Raw genomic sequence first — 24210 nt, forward strand, 5'->3', positions numbered from 1 at the left:
GGCCGCGGGATGCCACGCGTGCGCAGAAGAGATCGCGGCGGCCATTTTCCCAAAGCCGAGTTTGCATCTCGGCTTTGGGAAAATGGCCGCCGCGATCTCTTCTGCGCACGCGCGGCATCCCGCGGCCATTTTCCTGAAGCCCCGTGCAGCAGAGCACTCCATCTGCGCACGCGCGGCCCCAGGAAGATGGCCGCCCCCACCGATGACAGGGGGTAATAGCGCAGATCGCGCGCTGCTTCTTCACGTGCGCGCAGTGGATTCGTCACTGCGACATGCGCACACCACTACGCCACCAATGGAAAGCTGGGGAAGAAAAGAGCGATGTCACCACGCCCACCTGACCAGACCAGCCTGATTGACAGGCGAAAACGGCGACTTTGGTAATGTATTTCTCAGCATAGGTGGGGAATCAGGGTACACTACATACACTATTGTAACGCACAGCGCAGGCCCTATTTAACAGTATTAATATCTCAATCTGAAAAAACGGGGTGACAGGTTCCCTTTAAAGATTTTTTTTTTGTATTTTCATGACTATGAAAATTGTACATTCACACTGAAGGCATCAAAGCTATGAATTAACACATGTGGAATTATATACTTAATAAAAAAGTGTGAAACAACTGAAAATATGTCTTATATTCTAGGTTCTTCAAAGTAGCCACCTTTTGCTTTGATGACTGCTTTGCACACTCTTGGCATTCTCTGGATGAGCTTCAAGAGATAGTCACCGGAAATGGTCTTCCAACAATCTTGAAGGAGTTCCCAGAGATGCTTAGCACTTGTTGGCCCTTTTGCCTTCACTTTGCGGTCCAGCTCACCCCAAACCATCTCGATTGGGTTCAGGTCTGGTGACTGTGGAGGCCAGGTCATCTGGCGTAGCATCCCATCACTCTCCTTCTTGGTCAGATAGCCCTTACACAGCCTGGAGGTGTGTTTGGGGTCATTGTCCTGTAGAAAAATAAATGATGGTCCAACTAAACGCAAACCGGATGGAATAGCATGCCGCTGCAAGATGCTGTGGTAGCCATGCTGGTTCAGTATACCTTCAATTTTGAATAAATCCCCAACAGTGTCACCAGCAAAGCACCCCCACACCATCACACCTCCTCCTCCATGCTTCACGGTGGGAACCAGGCATGTAGAGTCCATCAGTACACCTTTTCTGCGTCGCAGAAAGAAAGGGTGGTTGGAACCAAAGATCTCAAATTCGGACTCATCAGACCAAAGCACAGATTTCCACTGGTCTAATGTTTATTCCTTGTGTTCTTTAGTTCAAACAAGTCTCTTCTGCTTGTTGCATGTCCTTAACAGTGGTTTCCTAGCAGCTATTTTACCATGAAGTCCTGCTGCACAAAGTCTCCTCTTAACAGTTGTTGTAGAGATGTGTCTGCTGCTAGAACTCTGTGTGGCATTGACCTGGTCTCTAATCTGAGCTGCTGTTAGCCTGCGATTTCTGAGGCTGGTGACTCGGATAAACTTATCCTCAGAAGCAGAGGTGACTCTTGGTCTTCCTTTCCTGGGGCGGTCCTCATGTGAGCCAGTTTCTTTGTAGCGCTTGATGGTTTTTACAACTGCAATTGGGGACACTTTCAAAGTTTTCCCAATTTTTCGAACTAACTGACCTTCATTTCTTAAACTAATGATGGCCACTCGTTTTTCTTTACTTAGCTGCTTTTTTCTTGCCATAATACAAATTCTAACAGTCTATTCAGTAGGACTATCAGCTGTGTATCCACCAGACTTCTGCACAACACAACTGATGGTCCCAACCCCATTTATAAGGCAAGAAATCCCACTTATTAAAGGGACTCTGTCACCTGAATTTGGAGGGAACAATCTTCAGCCATAGGGGCAGGGTTTTCGGTTGTTTGATTCACCCTTTCCTTACCCGCTGGCTGCATGCTGGCTGCAATATTGGATTGAAGTTCATTCTCTGTCCTCCATAGTACACGCCTGCGCAAGGCAAGATTGCATCTTGTGCAGGTATGTACTACGGAGGACAGAGAATGAACTTCAATCCAATATTGCAGCCAGCGGGTAAGGAAAGGGTGAATCAAGGACCCGAAAACCCCGCCTCCATGTCTGAAAATTGTTCCCTCCAAATTCAGGTGACAGACTCCCTTTAAACCTGACAGGGCACACCTGTGAAGTGAAATCCATTTCCGGTGACTACCTCTTGAAGCTCATCAAGAGAATGCCAAGAATGTGCAAAGCAGTCATCAAAGCAAAAGGACGCGTCAGTGGAGGGCGTGAACCTGTGACGTGGGACGCTGACTCCTGTGCTTTCGGTTATTGCAGCACCGTCTCATCCGCTTTACTCAATACACCATTGGGTATTTAAGTTGGTTATCTCTTACCCTGAAATAACGCCCCCCGAGGAAGCCAGAAGTGCGAGACGCGCGTTGGGGTCTTTTCATCCCACGTCCAGGAGCAGGTTGGTTCATGTATCATAGCGGTTTTTCCCCTCCTCTATAACATTGGGACTCCTTCCTTTTCCTCTTGACTGTTGCCTTTTGTTTTCTGATGGTATCTTCAACTCTCATATGTTGTGGTTACATATTATTAACATATCTCTGTATCACTTTGGCTTGCCAGATATTTGTCAGCCCATATAAGAGGATAAAATCAGTGATTAGATTCATGACTCAGGGTATGTGCACACGTCAGGATTTCTTGCAGAAATTTTCCTGACAAAAAAAACGGACATTTCTGCCAGAAATCCGCATGCGTTTTTTTTTTGCGTTTTTGACCTTTTTTGACCCGTTTTTTGTGCGTTTTTTCCCAAATGCATAGAATAGCGGGAAAAACGCTGAAAATCTGCAAAATTAATGAACATGCTGCTTTTTTTCCCACGATGCGTTTTTTTTTCGCGGAAAAAAAATGCATCATGTGCACAAAACATGCAGAATGCATTCTAAATGATAGGATGCATAATGTATGTGTTTTTAATGAGTTGTTATAGCATTTTTATCGCGAAAAAAACCTGAACGTGTGCACATAGCCTCTGTCCTAGTGTGTGGAAATGACATTTTGTATTGTGTGCCCTCAGGGAGGTATTGATATAATGCAGTCGCCATTGTAGCGCCTGTTTGCATAACATAATACTTTTGTTACTCATCTCCACAACCCTTTAGAGGTATAACTTTGAGATTATTTATACATACATCTCTGTAATACTTTGGCTTTTGGATATTTGTCAGCCCACATATGTACTCACAAGAGGATAAAAATAGTGATTAGACGTATTACTTGATCCTAGTGTGCGGAAACTGCATTTTTGTGCGCCTAAGTGAGGTATTGATATATTGTAGTCGCCATTGTAGCGTGTATTTGGACCACATATATTGCACTATTGGCACTTTATATATGTCTCCACTATCTGATCTTAGATGATGTTATATATGGATCCGTTTTGATATTTTGAGCCATTAGTCCACATATAGTATTCTGCTATTTATCTTCTCAAACCCAGTCGCGGTATAATTTTGAGATTATTTGTTTATTTACATGTGTAGTTTTAAATGAAATGAAATATGAAGTGGTGAATGTATTAAACCTGCATTGTTCTCTTCCTGTACGTGGTACTAGGTTGTTGTCTGCCTCTTGTCATTTGCGTCTTAATTTAATTATATAATTTGTTATGGTTGTTTGAATGTAGCTTTTAGAATATTTTCTAACATTTTATTAGCTCTAGTGTCCATTTCTTTTTGGGTTTCTGTAATTATCGTATGGCGGAGCTCATATAATATTTTCCCCGTTTCTTTGGTTTATTCTTTACATCTTAACCTGGGGAGAGTGAGTAAAGCACAGTTTGTATTTTGAAAATAATCTATAACTGGGTAAGAGGGGTTTTCTGAGACCAGAGACCCCCTTTTATGTCTCATTTGGATAATTACCGTAGGTATTTATTGTACTCACTTATGTAGCGCCATTAATCCCTCATTGCTTTACAAACATTATTGGCACTGTCCCCATTGGGGCTCACAATCTAAACTCCCTATCAGTAGGTTTTCAGAGTGTGGGAGGAAACCAGGAGAATCCGACGCAAACAAGGGGAGGACAGACAAGCTCTTTGCATATAAAATAAAATGCTGATTTCTTGTGAATGCAGCAACACATGGAAGATATAACTGTTTCAAATACGGTAAGTTAGCTTTGAAAAACCTGTATCTATGTGGTTTAGGGGCGGATCTGATCTTACTGACAGATTCCCTCTCATTTTGTTTGGGTACAACTTGCATAACAACTTACCCAAAACTGTTTGTAATCTGCATGATAAGTCATTCGATGTTTTTCTATAATGCTTCTTTTTGTGCATCACATGTAGTAATTAGTGATGAGCGAATGTGCTGGGATAAGGTGTTATCCGAACATGCTCAGGTGCTAGCCAAGTATTTCGGCATGCTTGAAAAATATGTTCTAGTTCTCGCGGCTGCGTGTCTCGCGGCTGCATGTCTCGCGGCTGCATGTCTCGCGGCTGCATGTCTCGCTGATGCATATTTCGCGGCTGCATATTTCGCGGCTGCATGTCTCGCGGCTGCATATCTCGCGGCTGCATGTCTCGCTGCTGCATATTTTGCGGCTGCATGTTTCGCTGCTGCATATTTCGCGGCTGCATGTCTCGCTGCTGCATATTTTGCGGCTGCATGTCTCGCGGCTGCATGTCTCGCTGCTGCATATTTCGCGGCTGCATGTCTCGCGGCTGCATGTCTCGCTGCTGCATATTTCGCGGCTGCATGTCTCGCTGCTGCATGTCTCGCTGCTGCATATTTCGCGGCTGCATGTCTCTCTGCTGCATATTTCGCGGCTGCATGTCTCGCGGCTGTGTGTCTAGTGGCTGCATGTCTCGATGCTACATGTCTCGCGGCTGCATGTCTCGCGGCTGTTTATTTCGTGGCTGTGTGTCTCATGGCTGCATGTCTCGATGCTGCATGTCTCGTGGCTGGGTGTCTCGATGCTGCATGTCTCGATGCTGCATGTCTCGCGGCTGCATGTCTCGATGCTGCGTGTCTCGCGGCTGCATGTCTCGATGCTGCGTGTCTCGCGGCTGCATGTCTCGATGCTGCGTGTCTCGCGGCTGCATGTCTCGCGGCTGCATGTCTCGATGCTGCGTGTCTCGCGGCTGCATGTCTCGATGCTGCGTGTCTCGCGGCTGCATGTCTCGATGCTGCGTGTCTCGTGGCTGCATGTCTCGATGCTGCGGGTCTCGCGGCTGCATGTCTCGATGCTGCGTGTCTCGCGGCTGCATGTCTCGATGCTGCATGTGTAGTAGCTTGCATGTCTAGTACCTGCGTGTCTCGCGGCTGCATGTCTCGCGGCTGTTTATTTCGTGGCTGTGTGTCTCATGGCTGCATGTCTCGATGCTGCATGTCTCGTGGCTGGGTGTCTCGATGCTGCATGTCTCGATGCTGCATGTCTCGATGCTGCGTGTCTCGCGGCTGCATGTCTCGATGCTGCGTGTCTCGCGGCTGCATGTCTCGATGCTGCGTGTCTCGCGGCTGCATGTCTCGATGCTGCGTGTCTCGCGGCTGCATGTCTCGATGCTGCGTGTCTCGCGGCTGCATGTCTCGATGCTGCGTGTCTCGCGGCTGCATGTCTCGATGCTGCGTGTCTCGTGGCTGCATGTCTCGATGCTGCGGGTCTCGCGGCTGCATGTCTCGATGCTGCGTGTCTCGCGGCTGCATGTCTCGATGCTGCATGTGTAGTAGCTTGCATGTCTAGTACCTGCGTGTCTCGCGGCTGCATGTCTCGTGGCTGGGTGTCTTGCGGCTGCATGTCTCGATGCTGCGTGTCTCGCGGCTGCATGTCTCGATGCTGCGTGTCTTGCGGCTGCATGTCTCGATGCTGCGTGTCTCGTGGCTGCATGTCTCGATGCTGCGTGTCTCGCGGCTGCATGTCTCGATGCTGCGTGTCTCGCGGCTGCATGTCTCGATGCTGCATGTCTCGATGCTGCGTGTCTCGCGGCTGCATGTCTCGATGCTGCGTGTCTCGCGGCTGCATGTCTCGATGCTGCGTGTCTCGCGGCTGCATGTCTCGATGCTGCGTGTCTCGCGGCTGCATGTCTCGATGCTGCGTGTCTTGCGGCTGCATGTCTCGATGCTGCGTGTCTCGTGGCTGCATGTCTCGATGCTGCGTGTCTCGCGGCTGCATGTCTCGATGCTGCGTGTCTCGCGGCTGCATGTCTCGATGCTGCATGTGTAGTAGCTTGCATGTCTAGTACCTGCGTGTCTCGCGGCTGCATATCTCACGACTGCATGACTCACGGCTGCATATCTCGTGGCTGTTAGACAGTCGCAACACATGAAGGGATTACCTCTGTGTTAGACAATCCCTGCATGTGTTGCAGCTGTCGAATAGCCATGAGACATGCAGCCGCGGAGACTCAAACATATAATTCGAGCACGCTGAAGTCACTGGGTTAAAACCCGAGCATGGTCGGATAACACCTTAACCCAGCACGTTCGCTCACCTCTAGTAGTAATCCCCAGGAATAGGGTCTCGTTTGTCACTTCTGCACCTCCTGTATCTATCCTACTGACCCCAAAGACAGAGTAAGTATGGGAAAACAATTGCAGATCATACAGACTTTTTTTGTTTTCTGTTACTAAATGTTACATTTGTAATTTAATTCCTGAGATGTCACCTTCAATTTTTTCCTTATTTACAGCGATGTTTAGCTGGTCTCCCACCAAATATATCATAGGTGGCAGGACATGGCAATAGGCCTTTGGAAAGAATTTACCGTATAGAAGTTATCCCAGTATGAATGTAAACTTTTTTTTTTTATATTTTACAGTTTACTTTATGCAATGAAGAAAAACGGGGAAAAGACTCTTTCCAAAGCTCTAGTTTTGTGAACCAATCATCTTAGTCGTAATCACATACCATGCCGTCGCATACTACAAAGAATGATCATCGGTATTATTTTACCAGCAGACCACCTATCCGCCCATATGTGTGCTCAACACCAAGAGATTTTATAGAAGAGAGAAATTATTTGGCTAAAACAATATTCCCTCAGCTTGATCACCTCTGTCTTACCCGTGGGACTTCATTTAAACCTGTGGATCTCAAGTGGCAAACAGAAAAAAGATCTATAAATGTGGATTTCAAGTCTCACGTACATCATCATATAACACAGCAGCAATTAAAGTTGTGTTTGGATTCTATCAGTTCGTCTCCCTTTCTTATATGCATACTTGGTCATACCTATGGAGACTTTGTACAAGAGAGCCAGATCCAAGCATCCACTGGTTCTGCTGGTCTATCAGATGAGGATGGTCTATCGGAAATAGAGAAGAATCTTCTTGTGGCAGCTAATGGGGGTTACCCATGGGTACTAGAGGGAATTAACAAGACATGTAGTGTTCTAGAACTTCAAGTTATTCAAGCTTTATTTTTTAAAGACCCTCAGTCTCAATACTTCTACTTCAGAGACTATCAGTATGTAGAAGACAGATTACAGCAAGCTAATGAGAATGACAAGTGGAGGATTTTATCGTCTTTTGCAAGTAAAAATGAATTGGAAGAATTAAGGATATGGGAACTTAAAGCCAGCATTGTTGACCGAGGGTTACCTGTGAGGTTTTTTAAGACAAAAGAAGAACTTGGGACTTTGGTTCTTAAAGATTGGTGTGAGGTCATTGAGAGGCTATATCCCCTTAGCACCATACCTGGAAATATAGGTCAGTCTGATTTGTATGCAAATAATATGCAAAATATGTAAAATAATATGTTTCTGTTGCTAAGATATTTGACATGTCATAGTGACACGTCAAAAGTTTTGATCTTTGGGTGTCCCATTGATCGCTGAAATGAAGAAGTAGGAACTCGCCACTAGCTTTGAGCTCAGGAGAGTAAACCACAATAGCTATAGAGAGGCTTATAAAAGTCTATTACCATTGCAGTGATAGTGATATTAATCCTCAGCAAAGGAAAGAGACAAGAAAGAATAGAGGTACGGATTTGATTTAAATCTAACTGATTTAAATCACGATTTAAATCACTAGTCAGTAAGGCTTGATTTAAATCAGTGATTTAAATCAAAGTTTCTACCTAACTGAATTTGACTCCGCAGAGGTTCCAGCCTCTTCTTCAGGGCAAAAATGTTACAACATGAACAGAGTTGAGAAAAAGACCTTAATCCTATTGTTCTACAAACCTATGAATACAGAATCAACCCCTTCAGTGCCAAGTCCAAGAAGTTAGACAATATGTTTCTGATTGTCTCATCTTCATCACCGCACTTCTCATGATGTTGCCTCATTCGCGCCACCAGGCCTTGCATCTCTTTGTTGCATCGTTTGCATTTTGCACGCATGCCTGCCTTACCGATAGGCGAAGGAGCTTCATTAAAATATTCCCAAACTGGGTATCTTTTACCGCCTGCTGCCATTATAAGGAAAGAATGTAATAAACCTCAGATGGTACACACAAACAGATCCAGACGTGTCTGTCTGTGGCTATGCTGCAGTATTGTGCTCAAAGTTTCACTTTCATTTTCTTGTCTGCTTGCCCTTCCTCCTCCTCACACTTAGATTCACATTCTTCTTGTGTTGTGCAGATCTGTTCCACTCCAAACAATCAGAAACATATTGTCTAACTTCTTGGACTTGGCACTGAAGGGGTTGATTCTGTATTCATAGGTTTGTAGAACAATAGGATTAAGGTCTTTTTCTCAACTCTGTTCATGTTGTAACATTTTTGCCGTGAAGAAGAGGCTGGGACCTCTGCGGAGTCAAATTCAGTTTTGAGAACTGCATAAGTAAAGCGAGCGTCTGTGATAATATAGGAGAGAAACTGCCCACTAATCCTACAGAAACCTCTGGAAGAGCATGGCATTGTGAATGTTACACATATACAGCCTTTATTCTACTGAGTTAAACAACTCAGCTTTATCTCATGATGGAAGAACCTTTGGATGGTAAAATATTTTCCTCAAAAAGCAGTTTATTGAAAAAAATCCGATTTAAATAAAAAAAATCCGATTTTTTTTTTTTTTTTTATTTAAAAAAAAAACCACATTGATTTTTATCCACCCTGGAGGTACCTTATTTTACTAAGCTGGACTAAGTGGCTTGTCAATAAGTTGAGTTAAGCAGGAGTTGAAAGCATTAGTAAAGTCCTACAAGGAATCTTTTTTTTCTATTTTTTTATTATTTACTGTTTTATGTAATTGGAGGGAGTGGAAAGGGTTGCAAGAAAAGGAAAGCCAATCTTGGTTCTGTACCTCGAAGCAAAACTGCCAAGTTGAGTGGTGATGCAAGAAAGTCAGTCTCAGAAATGACAACCCTTGTGTATACTACTTTTCCTAACAGCTGGAAGAACAGCCCAGGTGGTAGCCATTATGATGGTAATGTAGGTAGGACAAGATAGTTATAGAGGATTTTATAATTAGGAAGATGAATAGAATTATTTGTCGCCAGTGCCACCTCAAATAAATACAGTGCCTTGCGAAAGTATTCGGCCCGCTGGAACTTTTCAACCTTTTCCCACATATCATGCTTCAAACATAAAGATACCAAATGTACATTTTTAGTGAAGAATCAACAACAAGTGGAACACAACTGTGAAGTAGAACGAAATGTATTGGTTATTTTAAATTTTTGTAGAAATTCAAAAACTGAAAAGTGGGGCGTGCGATATTATTCGGTCCCTTTACTTTCAGTGCAGCAAAGTCACTCCAGAAGTTCATTGTGGATCTCTGAATGATCCAATGTTGTCCTCAATGTCTAATGATGATAAATATAATCCACCTGTGTGTAATCAAGTCTCCGTATAAATGCACCTGCTCTGTGATAGTCTCGGGGTTCTTTTTGAAGCACAGAGAGCATCATGAAGACCAAGGAACACAACAGGCAGGTCCGTGATACTGTTGTGCAGAATTTTAAAGCCGGATTTGGATACAAAATGATTTCCAAAACTTTAAACATCCCAAGGGGCACTGTGCAAGTGATCATATTGAAATGGAAGGAGTTTCAGACCACTAAAAATCTACCAAGACCTGGCCGTCCCTCTAAACCTTCATCTCAAACAAGGAGAAGACTGATCAGAGATGCAGCCAAGAGGCCCATGATCACTCTGGATGAACTGCAGAGATCTACAGCTGAGGTGGGACAGTCTGTCCATAGGACAACAATCAGTCGTACACTGCACAAATCTGGCCTTTATGGAAGAGTGGCAAGAAGAAAGCCATTTGTCAAAGATATCCATAAAAAGTGTTGTTTAAAGTTTGCAACAAGCCACCTGGGAGACACCAAACATGTGGAAGAAGGTGCTCTGGTCAGATGAAACCAAAATTGAACTTCTTGGCAACAATGCGAAACAATATGTTTGGCGTAAAGGCAACACAGCTCATCACTCTGAACATACCATCCCCACTGTCAAACATGGTGGTGGCAGCATCATGGTTTGGGCCTGCTTTTCTTCAGCAGGGACAGGGAAGATGGTTAAAATTGATGGGAAGATGGATGGAGCCAAATACAGGAACATTCTTGAAGAAAACCTGTTGGAGTCTGCAAAAGACCTGAGACTGGGACAGAGATTTGTCTTCCAACAAGACAATGATCCCAAACATAAAGCAAAATCTATAATGGAATGGTTCACAAATAAACGTATCCAGGTGTTAGAATGGCCAAGTCAAAGTCCAGACCTCAAATCCAATCGAGAATCTGTGGAAAGAGCTGAAAAATGCTATTCACAAACGATCTCCATCAAACTGAGCTTGAGCTGTTTGCCAAGGAAGAATGGGCAAGAATTTCAGTCTCTCGATGTACAAAACTGATAGAGACATACCCCAAGCCACTTGCATCTGTAATGACAGCAAAAAGTGGCGCAACAAAGTATTAAGTTAAAGGGGCCGAATAATATTGCACGCCCCACTTTTCACGTTTTTAAATTTCCACAAAAATTTAAAATAAGCAATAAATTTCGTTCAACTTCACAATTGTGTTCCACTTGTTGTTGATTCTTCACCAAAAATTTACATTTGGTATCTTTATGTTTGAAGCTTGATGTGTGGGAAAAGATTGAAAAGTTCCAGGCAGCCGAATACTTTCGCAAGGCACTGTAGTTTGCTTACTCCATGGTACAAGGGATGCGGAAGAATGGGTACATAAATTACTTGGAGGAGGGTTGGTGATGGACCAGCTGTTGTGGTCCCTGAGGACCAATGACAGAAGAAGTGGTAGGTGGCTGATCCTATAGAATAATTTTAACATTTGAGGCTGCAAGCTTAAGGTAGTATTCTTTGAAATGTTTCATATGCCATGCACAACTGAGGAAAGACAGTGAGAGCTTACTCAGTTAAGGAGGTTGTCTAATACTATGATATTGATGACCCATCCTTTTTTCACTTCAAGGGGTTGTCCACTACTTTCAATTAACCCCCCAATGTACCCCCCCGGGGCCCCTAATGAATTGTGCCATTACCTTCTGTTGACGTTTTCGCCTGTGAGCGGCGCTATGGCTGCAGCTGGGTACGGGTCACATGACCCCCAGACTGCAGCCGCCGCTCATTTCCGCCGACGTCACGTCAATTTCCAGGCTCTAGAAATTGACGTGACGTCAGCAGGCGTGACCAGCCCCCACAGTCTGCAGTCACTCAGCAAGAGTGACTTGGCTGGGGGCGGGGCTGGGGGCTGCCTGCAGGGCTGTGCTGAGGGCGGGCGGGGCTCTGTGTGTGCTCACTGCTCAGTGGCATGCTGGGATCTGAGGACGGGGCTGTGCTGCGGTCGCCGGGGGTCTGCCCGCCGGCGCTGGTGTTTCTGCCCGCCGGTGCTTGTGCCCGCCGGCGCCGGTGTTTCTGCCCCCGGTGCCCGCCGGTGCTTGTGCCCGCCGGTGCTTGTGCTCGCCGGTGTTTCTGCCCGCCGGTGCTTGTGCCCGCCGGCGCCGGTGCTTGTGCCCGCCTGTGTTTCTACCCGCCGGTGCTTGTGCCCGCTGGCGCCGCTGCTTGTGACCGCCGGCGCTTGTGACCGCCGGCGCTGTGCCTGTGTGTGTGTGCCGGCGCTGTGCCTGTGTGTGTGCCGGTGCTGTGCCTGTGCGTGTGTGTGTGTGTGCCGGCGCTGTGCCTGTGTGTGTGTGTGTGTGCCGGCGCTGTGCCTGTGTGTGTGTGTGTGTGTGTGCCGGCGCTGTGCCTGTGTGTGTGTGTGTGTGTGCCGGCGCTGTGCCTGTGTGTGTGTGTGTGTGTGCCGGCGCTGTGCCTGTGTGTGTGTGTGTGCCGGCGCTGTGCCTGTGTGTGTGTGTGTGCCGGCGCTGTGCCTGTGTGTGTGTGTGTGTGTGTGTGTGTGTGTGTGCCGGCGCTGTGCCTGTGTGTGTGTGTGTGCCGGCGCTGTGCGTGTGTGTGTGTGTGCCGGCGCTGTGCGTGTGTGTGTGTGTGTGCCGGCGCTGTGCCTGTGTGTGTGTGTGTGTGTGCCGGCGCTGTGCCTGTGTGTGTGTGTGTGTGCCGGCGCTGTGCCTGTGTGTGTGTGTGTGTGTGTGCCGGCGCTGTGCCTGTGTGTGTGTGTGTGCCGGCGCTGTGCCTGTGTGTGTGTGTGTGTGTGTGTGCCGGCGCTGTGCCTGTGTGTGTGTGTGTGCCGGCGCTGTGCCTGTGTGTGTGGGTGTGTGTGCCGGCGCTGTGCCTGTGTGTGTGTGTGCCGGCGCTGTGCCTGTGTGTGTGTGTGTGCCTTCGCTGTGCCTGTGTGTGTGTGTGTGTGTGCCGGCGCTGTGCGTGTGTGTGTGTGTGCCGGCGCTGTGCGTGTGTGCTGGCGCTGTGTGTGTGTGTGCCGGCGCTGTGCGTGTGTGTGTGCGCCGGCGCTGTGCGTGTGTGTGTGCGTGCGCCGACGCTGTGTGTGTGTGCCGACGCTGTGCGTGTGTGTGCAGGCATCGTCCGATGGGACTACAAGTCCCATCGGGCTCTGCCTGCTACACTGACAGTGAGTGACACATTAGCCAATGATGGGACAGTAGTAGTCCCATCATCCGGCTAATGTGTTGAATGTAAAAAAAAACAAAACACAGTACATACATACATACATACAACACACACCATGCGACTACATGCACCATGCGACGACATGCACCATGCGACATGCTGCATGCACCATGCGGCGACATGCACATGCGGCGACATGCACCATGCGACAACATGCACCATGCGACATGACCATGCGACAACATGCACCATGCTACATGCACCATGCGACGACATGCGACATGCACCATGCGACGACATGCGCCATGCGACGACTTGCACCATGCGACATGTGACATGCACCAAGCGGCTACATGCACCATGCACCGACATGCGACATGCACCATGCGACGACATGCAACATGCACCATGCGACGACATGCACCATGCGGCGACATGCTACATGCACCATGCGCCGACATGTGACATGCACCATGCGACGACTTGCACCATGCGACAACATGCGACATGCACCATGCGGCGACATGCTACATGCACCATGCGACGACATGCGCCATGCGACGACTTGCACCATGCGACAACATGCACCATGCGACAACATGTGACATGCACCAAGCGGCTACATGCACCATGCGCCGACATGCACCATGCGACGACATGCGACGACTTGCACCATGCGACAACATACAACATGCGACATGCACCATGCGACGACATGCTACATGCACCATGCGCCGACATGCACCATGCGACGATATGCGACATGCACCATGCGACGACATGCACCATGCGGCGACATGCACTATGCGGCGACATGCTACATGCACCATGCGCCGACATGCACCATGCGACGACATGCACCATGCGACGGCATGCGACATTCACCATGCAACGACATGCACCATGCAACGACATGCACCATGCGACGACATGCTACATGCACCATGCGCCGACATGAACCATGCGACATGCACCATGCGACGACATGCACCATGCGACGACATGCGACATGCACCATGCGACGACATGCACCATGCGACATGCACCATGCGGCGACATGCGACATGCACCATGCGACGACATGCACCATGCGACGACATGCACCATGCGACGACATGCGACATACAGTACATACATACTACAGACATACAGTACATATAACATAGAGTACATACTCACCATCACTTGTCACTTTGTTCCCCGAAGCCATTGTCACCTGTAAAAAATATTAAAATAATAAACAAACAATATACTCCCTGTCCGCAGAAATCCAATTAAAACGAGTGTCCCACGACGATCTCCCGTGGAGAGCAGGAGCATCAGTTGATGCGACCACTCTCCAGAGGCTCCAGGAACACAATGATAGAAGGTATCCTTCCATCATGTATTCCTCACAAGGTATTCCTACGCCCCTGTGAGAAAATAGTCCCTAGTCTCACTATTGGCATTGCTGGGTGAGACATTTTCCCACGCAGCAATTGCCATAAAGTGAGACCAGTGAACTAGAGTAACCTCAGTGATGCACTGCAGGAGCCATTGTCTCCTGTCAGTGTGTCACTGAAGGTCCTATAGAGCAGTGACATCACCCGATGTCACTGTTCTATAGGTGAGATCGTCGTGGGACACTCGTTATTAATTGGACTGCGTCGGACAGGGAGTATACGGTTTATTATTTTACTTTTTTTTGCAGGCGCTGAAGTATGGTAAGTATGGTTAAATGAAGAATATTAAAATACTTTTTTCCAAATGTGTGTGTGTTTTATTAAACCTTTCTTACTATTGGATTAGTAATGGATAGGCGTCTTATTGACGCCTCTCCGTTATTAACCCGGCTTAATGTCACCTTACAATAGCAAGGTGACATTAACCCCTTATTACCCCATATCCCATCGCTACTCGGGAGTGGGAAGAGAGGGGCTAAGTGCCGGAATTGGCGCATCTTACAGATGCGCCATTTCTGGGATGGCTGCGGACTGATATTTTTAGCCAGGGGGTGGGGGGGGGGGCAATATCCATGGCCCCTCTCTAGGCTATGAATATAAGCCCGCAGCTGTCTGCGTAGCCTTTCTGGCTATAAAATATAGGGGGACCCCACGCAATTTTTTGGGGGGTCCCCTATTTTAATAGCCAGTAAAGGCTACGCAGACAGCTGCGGGCTGATATTCATAGCAGGCTACAAATATTGGCCCCCGGCCGTCGGCTTTCCCCCTCTGGCGCAGAGAATTGCGCGGGAGCCCATGCCGTTTTTTTCTTTATTTTTAAAAAATTCAACGCTCATTAAGGCTTCTTTCACTCTTGTGTCGGTACAGGTCCGTCGCTATGCGTCGGGCCGACGTACCGACGCACGTTGTGAAATTTGTGTACGAAGTGGGCAGCGGATGCAGTTTTTCAACGCATCCGCTGCCCATTCTGAAGTGCGGGGAGGAGGGGGCGGAGTTTCTGCTGCGCATGCGCGGTAGAAAATAGCGCGCGCAACGGCCAAAAAAACGTTCACTTGAACGTTTTTTCGTGCCGACGGTATTCCAAAACACGACTGATCCGTAGCACGACGGACGCGACTTGTGGCCATCTGTCGCTAATACAAGTCTATGGGTGAAACGCATCCTGTGAGCACATTTGCAGGATCCGTTTTTTTCCACCGGAAGGTTTTTTTCCGCCGGATCCGTTTTTTTCCGCCGGATGTTTTTTTTTTCCACCAGATCTGTTTTTTCCACCGGATCCGTTTATTTTCGCCAAATCCTTTTTTTTTACGCCAGATCCGTTTTTTCTCATAGAGTTGTATTAGCGCCGGATTACACGTGATGGCCACACGTTTCATCCGTTTTTTGCAGGATATGTCAAAAAAGCTGTTTCCGCCGGACGGAAAACACATACAGAGAAACGGTTTTTCGGTACGTCGAAAAAATGCACAGCGACGGATCTAGCAAAAAACGGATGAAACGTGTGGCCATCAGGCGCACTCCGGCGCTAATACAACTCTGAGAAAAAAACGGATACGGCAGAAAAAAAAAAGATCCGGCGAAAAAAACCGGATCCTGCAAATGTGCTCGCATATAGTATATAAGACAGCCTCCCCCATAGAATATAATATACCCCCCATAGTATATAAGACAGCCTCCCCCATAGAATATACCCCCGCAGTAGTATATAACACAGCCACATCTATAATATAACACTGGGAGCGTCACTCTGTCCGAAGCCTTTATAGACTGCGCAAGCGCCGGTGCAGTCTGGACCCCACAGAGTGACGCTCCCAGGAGATCGAGGTATGCGTAAACACTGAACGCACACCGCGATCTCCAACGGAGAGGCAGGGACGCGCCAGGAGGGTAAGTATAAGCTATATTCACCTGTCCCCCGTTCCAGCGCTGTGTGCGGCTCCGTCTCCCGGGTCCTCTGCCTGTGATTTTCACAGTTCAGAGGGCGCGATGATGTGCTTAATGCGCGCCGCCCTCTGACTGAACAGTCACAGCCAGAGGACCCGGAAGAAGTGGCGTGCAGCGCTGGAACAGGGGACAGGTGAATATAGCAAGTGTCGGGGGCCTGAGCTAGGGGCAATACCGGCACCTGACCCCCACAGCGCGCCGGTGTCCCCGCCTGCTAAGGCCCCCCAGCACTCGGCGCCCAGCGACGATAGGTGAGTATGTTATATTTTTTTATATATATATATTGCAGCAGCATACGGGGCATATAATACTATGGAGCATCTTATGGGGGTCATCAACATTTATGGAGCAGTGTACGGGGCATATACTATGGAGCATCTTATGGGGGCCATCAACATTTATGGAGCAGTGTACGGGGCATATACTATGGAGCATGTTATGGGGGCCATGAACCATAATGGAGCAGTGTACCGGCCATATGCATGGGAGCAGCAAATTGCAGAACGGTGGCGCAGGATGGGAGCACATGACAGAACGGGGGCGCAGGATGGGAGCAGCGCATGTCAGAATGGGGCTGCAGGATGGAGCAGCACATGACAGGATGGAGACCATATACCAATATAAATGCTCGCCACCTGGGCGTAGAACGGGTTCAATAGCTAGTAGTATATAACACGGCCTCCCCCATAGAATATAATATACCTCCCATAGTATATATCAAAGCCCGCATATAATATAGCACAACTTGCATAGTATATAGCACAGCCCGCATAGTAGTATACAGCACAGCCCATGTAGTAGTATACAGCACAGCGCGGGTCGTAGTATATACAGCACAGCCCGCATAGTAGTATACAGCACAGCCCGTGTAGTAGTATACAGCACAGCCCGTGTAGTAGTATACAGCACAGTCCGGGTCGTAGTATATACAGCACAGCCCGCGTAGTAGTATATACAGCACAGCCTGCGTAGTAGTATATACAGCACAGCCCGCGTAGTAGTATACACAACACAGCCCACACAGTGATCTATACACAGCACAGCCCACACAGTGGTATATACACAGCCCACACAGTGGTACATACACAGCACAGCCCACACAGTGGTATATACAGCACAACCCACATCTCATCCCCCCGATAATGGCTCCACACTCTCCTCACCTTTCCTCTTGCCCGCGCTGCTCCTGTCTCGGCGGCTGCAGTCTGCCCGGGACACAGCAGGTGTGCGATGCGCGCACCCGCAGTGTCAGAGGCAGAGTGGGGAATGATGGGAGAGGGAGCGTCAGCAGACGCTCTCCTCCATCATTGCATTGAACTATACCGGCGTCATAGACGCCGGTATAGTTGAATGCGGCGGCGGCACTGGCGGAAGGAGGGGGAAAGAGTGCAGCGGCCCATTACTGGCACCGGCCCTTCTGGCATTTGCCAGAAGAGCCCGATGGCCAGTCCGGCCCTGGTCACCGCCCACACACTTCCCTCCTGAACTGCAGCGTTTCTCAGACCCACATCCGCAGCAAAACTGCAGATATTTGTTACATCTCAATGAAAGTCTAAGGCCGGAGTCACACTACAGCGAGATACGGCCGAGTCTCGCAGGTTAAATCCAAGCTCTGGCACCGGCACTCCGGAGCGGAGTGTGCGGCTCCATGTATTGCTATGCGGCCGCACGCTCCGCTCCAGAGTGCCGGTGCCAGAGCTTGGTTTTAACCTGCGAGACTCGGCCGTATCTCGCTGTGTGTGATCCCGGCCTAAGGGTGCAGAAACGCTGCAGTTCGGCACAAAAGAAGTGACATGCTGCGGAGAAAAAAAAAAGCTGCGTTTCAGTGCGGCCTTTTCCGCAGCATGTGCACAACAAGTCTGAGGCTCCCATAGACTTGCATTGGTTGTGCACTACACTGCGGATTTGCTGCAATTCTGTGCGGCAAAAAACGCTGCGGATCTGCAATCAAATCCGCAACGTGTGCACACAGCCTTAGCATTTAGTGAGCCTAGCAAAAAGGCAAGCAAAAAACAAGTGTGGGATTGCACTTTTTTTGCAATTTCATCGCACTTTGAATTTTTTTCACATTTTCTGTTACACGACATGGTAAAACCAATGGTGTCGTTCAAAAGTAGAACTTGTCCCGCAAAAGATAAGCCCTCACATGGCCGTATTGACGGAAACATTATGGCTCTGGAAAGAAGGGGAGCGATAAACGAAAAAAGCTCCAGGGATGAAGGGGTTTAGAAACATGGATATGGACATATCTATGGAAATAGATATATAGATATATAGATCTATCTGTATGTATTTATCCCATATCTATCTAATTCTATCTATCTGTCTGTGTCTATCTATTATCTATCTATCATCTATCTATCTATCTCCTATCTATCTATCTATCTCCTATCTATCTATCTATCTATCTATCTATCTCCTATCTATCTATCTATCTATCTATCTATCTATCTATCTATCTTTCCAGGACGTCCCTCCTGACAGCACCCTGGAGGACGTCCTCCTCCCCCTTTGCTGGGACAGGAAACACACGAGAGTTCAAAAGGGCATGTCCCACCCCCAATCCTCAGTGTTTTTCCTGTCCCTGCTAGGGACGCACGAGAGAAGCTGTACTGGCTTACCGGAGCTCAGGGGGATCGTGCGGCTCGTCCAATACCCTTCCCCCTGTCAAGAGGCTCAGGGCAGAAACCCTCCGGAGGGGGGTCCCTCTGCTCCAAAGAACAGGAAGGCCAAGTTCCTGTTGCGGCCGCTCCTCCCGGGGGGAGGCTCTCGGCCGCGACGCGGTTCCATGCGGGTAGCATCCAGAGCGCTGCGGCGTCTGGCAGAGCGTCTTTCAACGGAAGTTCAAGGGAACCGCGTCACTTCCGGTTTCGCGGCATCTGATCCCGTCACTTCCGGTGACGAGGTAGAAGTGCGGGGAGAGTGTGTGCGCTCCAGCGTGGGACGCACAAGCAGCCGAATCGCTCCTAATCCAGCGTGGACGCTGCGGGGACCTGCTGAATCATCATGGAAAGTACAACAGCAGAGGATGGGGTGAGTGCGCAGTGCGCTGTCCCCCCTATTCACTCACACATACTATTCAGGCTTCCCATTACTTCTCCCTATCTTATATCGTTTAAGGATAAGGGAACCCCCGCTGCCCCCCCTCCTCAAGCTAAGAAATCCGGCAAATCAGCTGCGAAGTCATATAGATGTCCTATATGCAACGTAAAGCTCCCGGACACCCATACAAAGACCTTGTGTGCAGATTGCACTTCCAAGGTTATGAAAGACGAACAGCCGACACTTCTATCAGAAATGAGGTCCCTAATACGGGAAGAAGTCCAGGCTTCTTTATCCAGTATTGTGGAAAGGTCCAGCCCAGTTCCCAGCCGTAAGAGAGCCAGAAGGGAACGAAACAATAAGGAACCAGAATATAGCTCGGAGGACCTGTCTGCCTCCGATAACTTCTCCTCAGAAGAGGAAGGGGAACTTCCCTCGGGGAGTCAGGACCACCAGAGAAAATACCTCTTCCAGGCTGAGATCAAGGCCATGATACTGGAGGAGTGGAAGGAGGCAGAACGTCGCCTGGTTTTGACTAAGGACTTCAAAGCTCGCTTACCTTTCGAGCTAGAAGAAGTCAAGCTTTGGGAAGAGATTCCCAAGGTTGATGTTCCGGTGGCAAAGGTTGCCAAAAAGACAGCCATTCCATTTGAGGACTCTTCAAATTTGCGGGATCCTATGGATCGGAAGGCTGATATACTGCTTAAAAGGGCTTGGGAATCCTCTGCAGCCCTAATTAAGACCAACATAGCAGCTACCTCGGTAGCCCGGTCTATGTATCTGTGGATGGGTCAATTGGAGGAACACCTTTCCAATAAGACCCCCAGGGCCGATATATTAAGCTCCCTTCCTATAATGAAATCTGCTACGGCCTTCCTATCCGACATGTCGGCTGAATCGGTCAGATTTTCAGCTAGGAATGGTTCCCTATCCAATGCGGCTAGAAGGGCAGTATGGCTAAGATCCTGGTCAGGGGATAATGCCTCAAAAACCAAATTATGTTCTATTCCTTTCTCGGGGGCTAGGGTTTTCGGACCTTTTCTAGATACCATCCTAGAGTCAGCCTCGGATAAAAGAAAGGTTTTCCAGAGGACAAACCAAAAAAGGGTCAGTCCTTTCGGAGAGGTTTCCCCTTCAGGAGACAATCTGATTACAGGGGAGGAAGATCCAACAGAGGATTCAGTAGAGGTTCCCGCTACCAGGGCAATAGAAGCAGGAATTTCTTCTTTAGCCCATCTTCAAAGCCTAAGACACAATGACGCCACATTTATAGGTGGAAGGCTCCACCACTTTGTGGAGAATTGGGCCCGAATCACCCAGAATCAATGGGTTCTTCGGACTGTGTCAGAAGGTTACAGCATAGAGCTTTCCTCTCCTCCTCCGGACAGATACATCGGTCCTACGATAGTCTTGCAGGGCTCTCCCATGATGTTAGACCTAGAGGACATGCTTTCCTCAGGGGTCATAATCCCAGTACCATCTCTAGATGTAGGTCGGGGTCACTATTCTTCCCTATTTTCTATAATGAAACCCTCCGGCGACTCACGCACAATAATAAACTTGAAACCTCTAAATGCCTGGGTCAGGTACAAGAGGTTTCGCATGGAGTCCATTCGCTCTGCAATCCTCTTAATAGATCGGGACGCTGTGATGTGCACTCTCGACCTCAAGAGTGCCTATTATCAGGTCCCTGTTCACCCATCATCTCAGAAACTTCTGAGGTTTGCGGTGGCGCTGCCGTCCGGGACCTGTCACTACCAGTTCCAGTGTCTTCCGTTCGGACTTGCCACGGCACCTCGGGTATTTACAAAGCTGGTGTCAGAAATTGTCGCTTTCCTGAGAAACCAAGGGATCAAGATAGTTCCATATCTAGACAATTTTCTCCTGATCGCAAGTACACCAGAGATTCTGTCAGATCACAGGACCCGAACGGTGAGACTGATGTAACGATTAGGATGGATCATAAATTGGCAGAAATCCGACCTGAATCCAGAGTGCGAAAAGATCTTCCTGGGAGTATATCTGGATTCAAGAAACAGGATATCCCGGCTACCCGAGAACAAGTTGGAGGCGATCCAGATACAGATCAAGCTTCTATTAGAACGCAGAGCATCGATAAGAACGGCCATGAAGGTACTAGGTCTGATGACGGCCTGCATACCGTGTGTAAGATGGGCTCAGTTCCATTCAAGACCTCTGCAGAGGTTAATTCTTTCCACGTGGGACCGTCGTCAGTCTTCTCTGGACAGTTCTTTAAAGCTGACGTATCCAGTACGAAGATCTCTACTCTGGTGGAGTCAACCAGAGAAGCTAAGAATCGGGGTGTTATGGTCTACCAGTCCCCATGTAGTGATAACTACAGACGCCAGTGCCTGGGGCTGGGGTGCCCACCTGAAGGGCAGGATCCTACAAGGGAGATGGCCAGCAGACATCATTCACAACTCCTCCAACTTCAAAGAATTGTATGCCGTTTGGGAGGCATTAAGAAGGAACCAACACACCCTCAGAAATTGTCATGTCAGGATACTATCCGACAACGTTACAGCGGTGTCGTTCCTGAAACATCAGGGAGGCTCAAGACACTATCCGCTTCAGGAGCTGGCGGGAAGAATATTCCGCTGGGCAGAAGATTCGGTTCTATCCATCTCTGCAGTCCACTTAGAAGGCTCGCAAAACACCATAGCGGACTATCTGAGCAGGAGACGAGTGTTTGCAACAGAGTGGGAACTCAATCAGGAGGTCTTCCAGGATCTTTGTCTTCACTGGGGAACTCCCAGTATAGACCTATTTGCAAACAGGAGAAACTCAAAGGTCTCAAGATTCTTCTCGCTGAGCCCTCAAGATCTCCCAGAAGGGATAGACGCTCTGAGCCAGGAGTGGACAGAACCTCTCTCTTATGCATTTCCGCCTCTAGCACTGATTCCAGCCGTGCTCAAGAAGATCAAGGAGGATCAGGCTCGGGTCATATTGATTGTACCATTTTGGCCGAGAAGGAGCTGGTTCTCTCTCTTGCTGGATCTGGCAGTAGAGAACCCAGTAGAGCTTCCTCTCAGAGCAGATGTAATCCATCAGGGTCCGGTGTATCACCCAAGCCCAGAAAATCTCCATCTCTCTGCATGGATCCTGAAAGGAGCATCCTGAAGGCTAGAGGGCTATCAGATCAGGTGATCTCTACTATAAAATCCAGCAGAAAGCCAGTCACATCGGCAATTTACCTGAAGATCTGGAGACGTTTCTGTCTGGAGGGTGGCAGGTCTGAGGTTACGGCAGGTGCTCCCGACTTACCTAGAATTTTAGACTTCCTGCAGGCCGGGTTTGATAAAGGTCTCAAACCTAGCTCTCTGAAAGTGCAGATTTCGGCACTTAGTTCTTTTCTTGACTACCCCCTAGCATCTCACCCGTGGATAGTCAGGTTTATCAGAGCCACCCAGAGGTTGCGCCCTACTATTAGACAGATCTCGCCATCCTGGGACCTAAATCTGGTCCTCAGATTCCTCTGTAAAGATGTTTTCGCCCCGGCCGAAAATATGCCCATTTCTGTACTCTCGTAAAACAGCATTCCTAGTGGGAATTACTACGGCTAAAAGAGTGGGGGAAATCCAGGCCCTATGTATTAGGGACCCTTACCTTCAGATTAGAGAAGATAGTCTAGTTCTTAGATTGGATCCCTCCTTTATTCCAAAAGTGGGGTCAGTAAAAAACAGAAATCAGGAGATCGTGCTACCATCCTTCTGTAACAATCCGGCTAATGAGAAAGAACGAGCCCTTCATTCCCTCGATGTCAGACAGGCGGTTCTAGACTACTTAGCAGCCACCAACTCATGGCGTATCGACCCGAATTTGTTTATTTTGTTTGGAGGGAAGAATAAGGGTAAGAAGGCTTCTAAAGCTTCTATTGCTCGTTGGATCACTTCGGTGATCTCCGAGGCTTATCAGTCTGAAGGGCTTCCTTCTCCAAGGGGTCTTCACGCTCATTCTACTAGAGGGATAGCTACTTCGTGGGCTGAGAGAGCAGGTGCATCTCTTGAGCAGATCTGTAAGGCAGCCACTTGGGCTAGTGCTAATACATTTTGTAGACACTATAAACTTGATGTTCTGTCTGGTCAACATACGGCATTTGGGAGAAGGGTTCTCCAGGCAGTAATCCCACCCTAAGGAGGTGCTTTGGTACTCTCCAGGGTGCTGTCAGGAGGGACGTCCTGGAAAATAGGTATTAAACTTACCGTTAATTATGTTTCCAGGAGTCCATACTGACAGCACTGGTAGTTCCCTCCCTGTAGTACTGAGATCCTCTATGTATGATGCCTGACATAAGATGTATTATGTTCTGGTATAAAATGTATGCATGTTATTTTAACATATGAGTAAATATGTTTATGACTAATCTAATGTGTGTATATATATATTGTTTCTATTAAAAAAGTCTTTTTTTCTGCATGTCCATGAGGTGGTTCTTGTTACAACACTGAGGATTGGGGGTGGGACATGCCCTTTTGAACTCTCGTGTGTTTCCTGTCCCAGCAAAGGGGGAGGAGGACGTCCTCCAGGGTGCTATCAGTATGGACTCCTGGAAACATAATTAACGGTAAGTTTAATACCTATTATCTATCTATCTATCTCTGTGTGTAATGGAGTGTGGGTTGGACAAATCTAAAAAAGAAGTTGGACAGAAATGACACCACAAATTTTTTTGAACAGAGAGGAGGGAGAGGAGGGAGGGGTTTGGGTGTGTTTTTGGAGTGGGTGTGCTAGGTTCGGGCTTAGTGGCAGTGCAAAGCATCATGGAACTTGTAGTATTAGGTCACAATAAGGAAGTTGTCGATTAACCCCATGAGAGCTGAATCCAGCACTGAAGATGTGCTGCTACAG

General features: G+C 48.1%; 1 protein-coding gene across 5 annotated transcripts in view; it reads left to right on the top strand.

Annotated features, from left to right (window-relative positions):
• The window catches only part of LOC138675751 (tetratricopeptide repeat protein 41-like), a 119291-nt gene that overhangs the window by 20016 nt on the left and 75065 nt on the right, over positions 1-24210 (top strand). For 3 of the 5 annotated variants that reach the window (XM_069764247.1, XM_069764249.1, XM_069764251.1), the window contains exon 2: positions 6800-7688. In XM_069764247.1, the coding sequence (XP_069620348.1) occupies positions 6890-7688 (799 nt within the window). In that variant the 5' untranslated portion in view covers positions 6800-6889. Of the gene's footprint in view, positions 1-2301; positions 2438-6799; positions 7689-24210 lie in introns of all 5 variants that reach the window. The other 2 variants (XM_069764248.1, XM_069764250.1) reach the window with 1 other exon arrangement.

This window comes from Ranitomeya imitator, chromosome 4 (assembly GCF_032444005.1).
Source record: "Ranitomeya imitator isolate aRanImi1 chromosome 4, aRanImi1.pri, whole genome shotgun sequence".
Classification (NCBI taxonomy): Eukaryota; Metazoa; Chordata; class Amphibia; order Anura; family Dendrobatidae; genus Ranitomeya; species Ranitomeya imitator.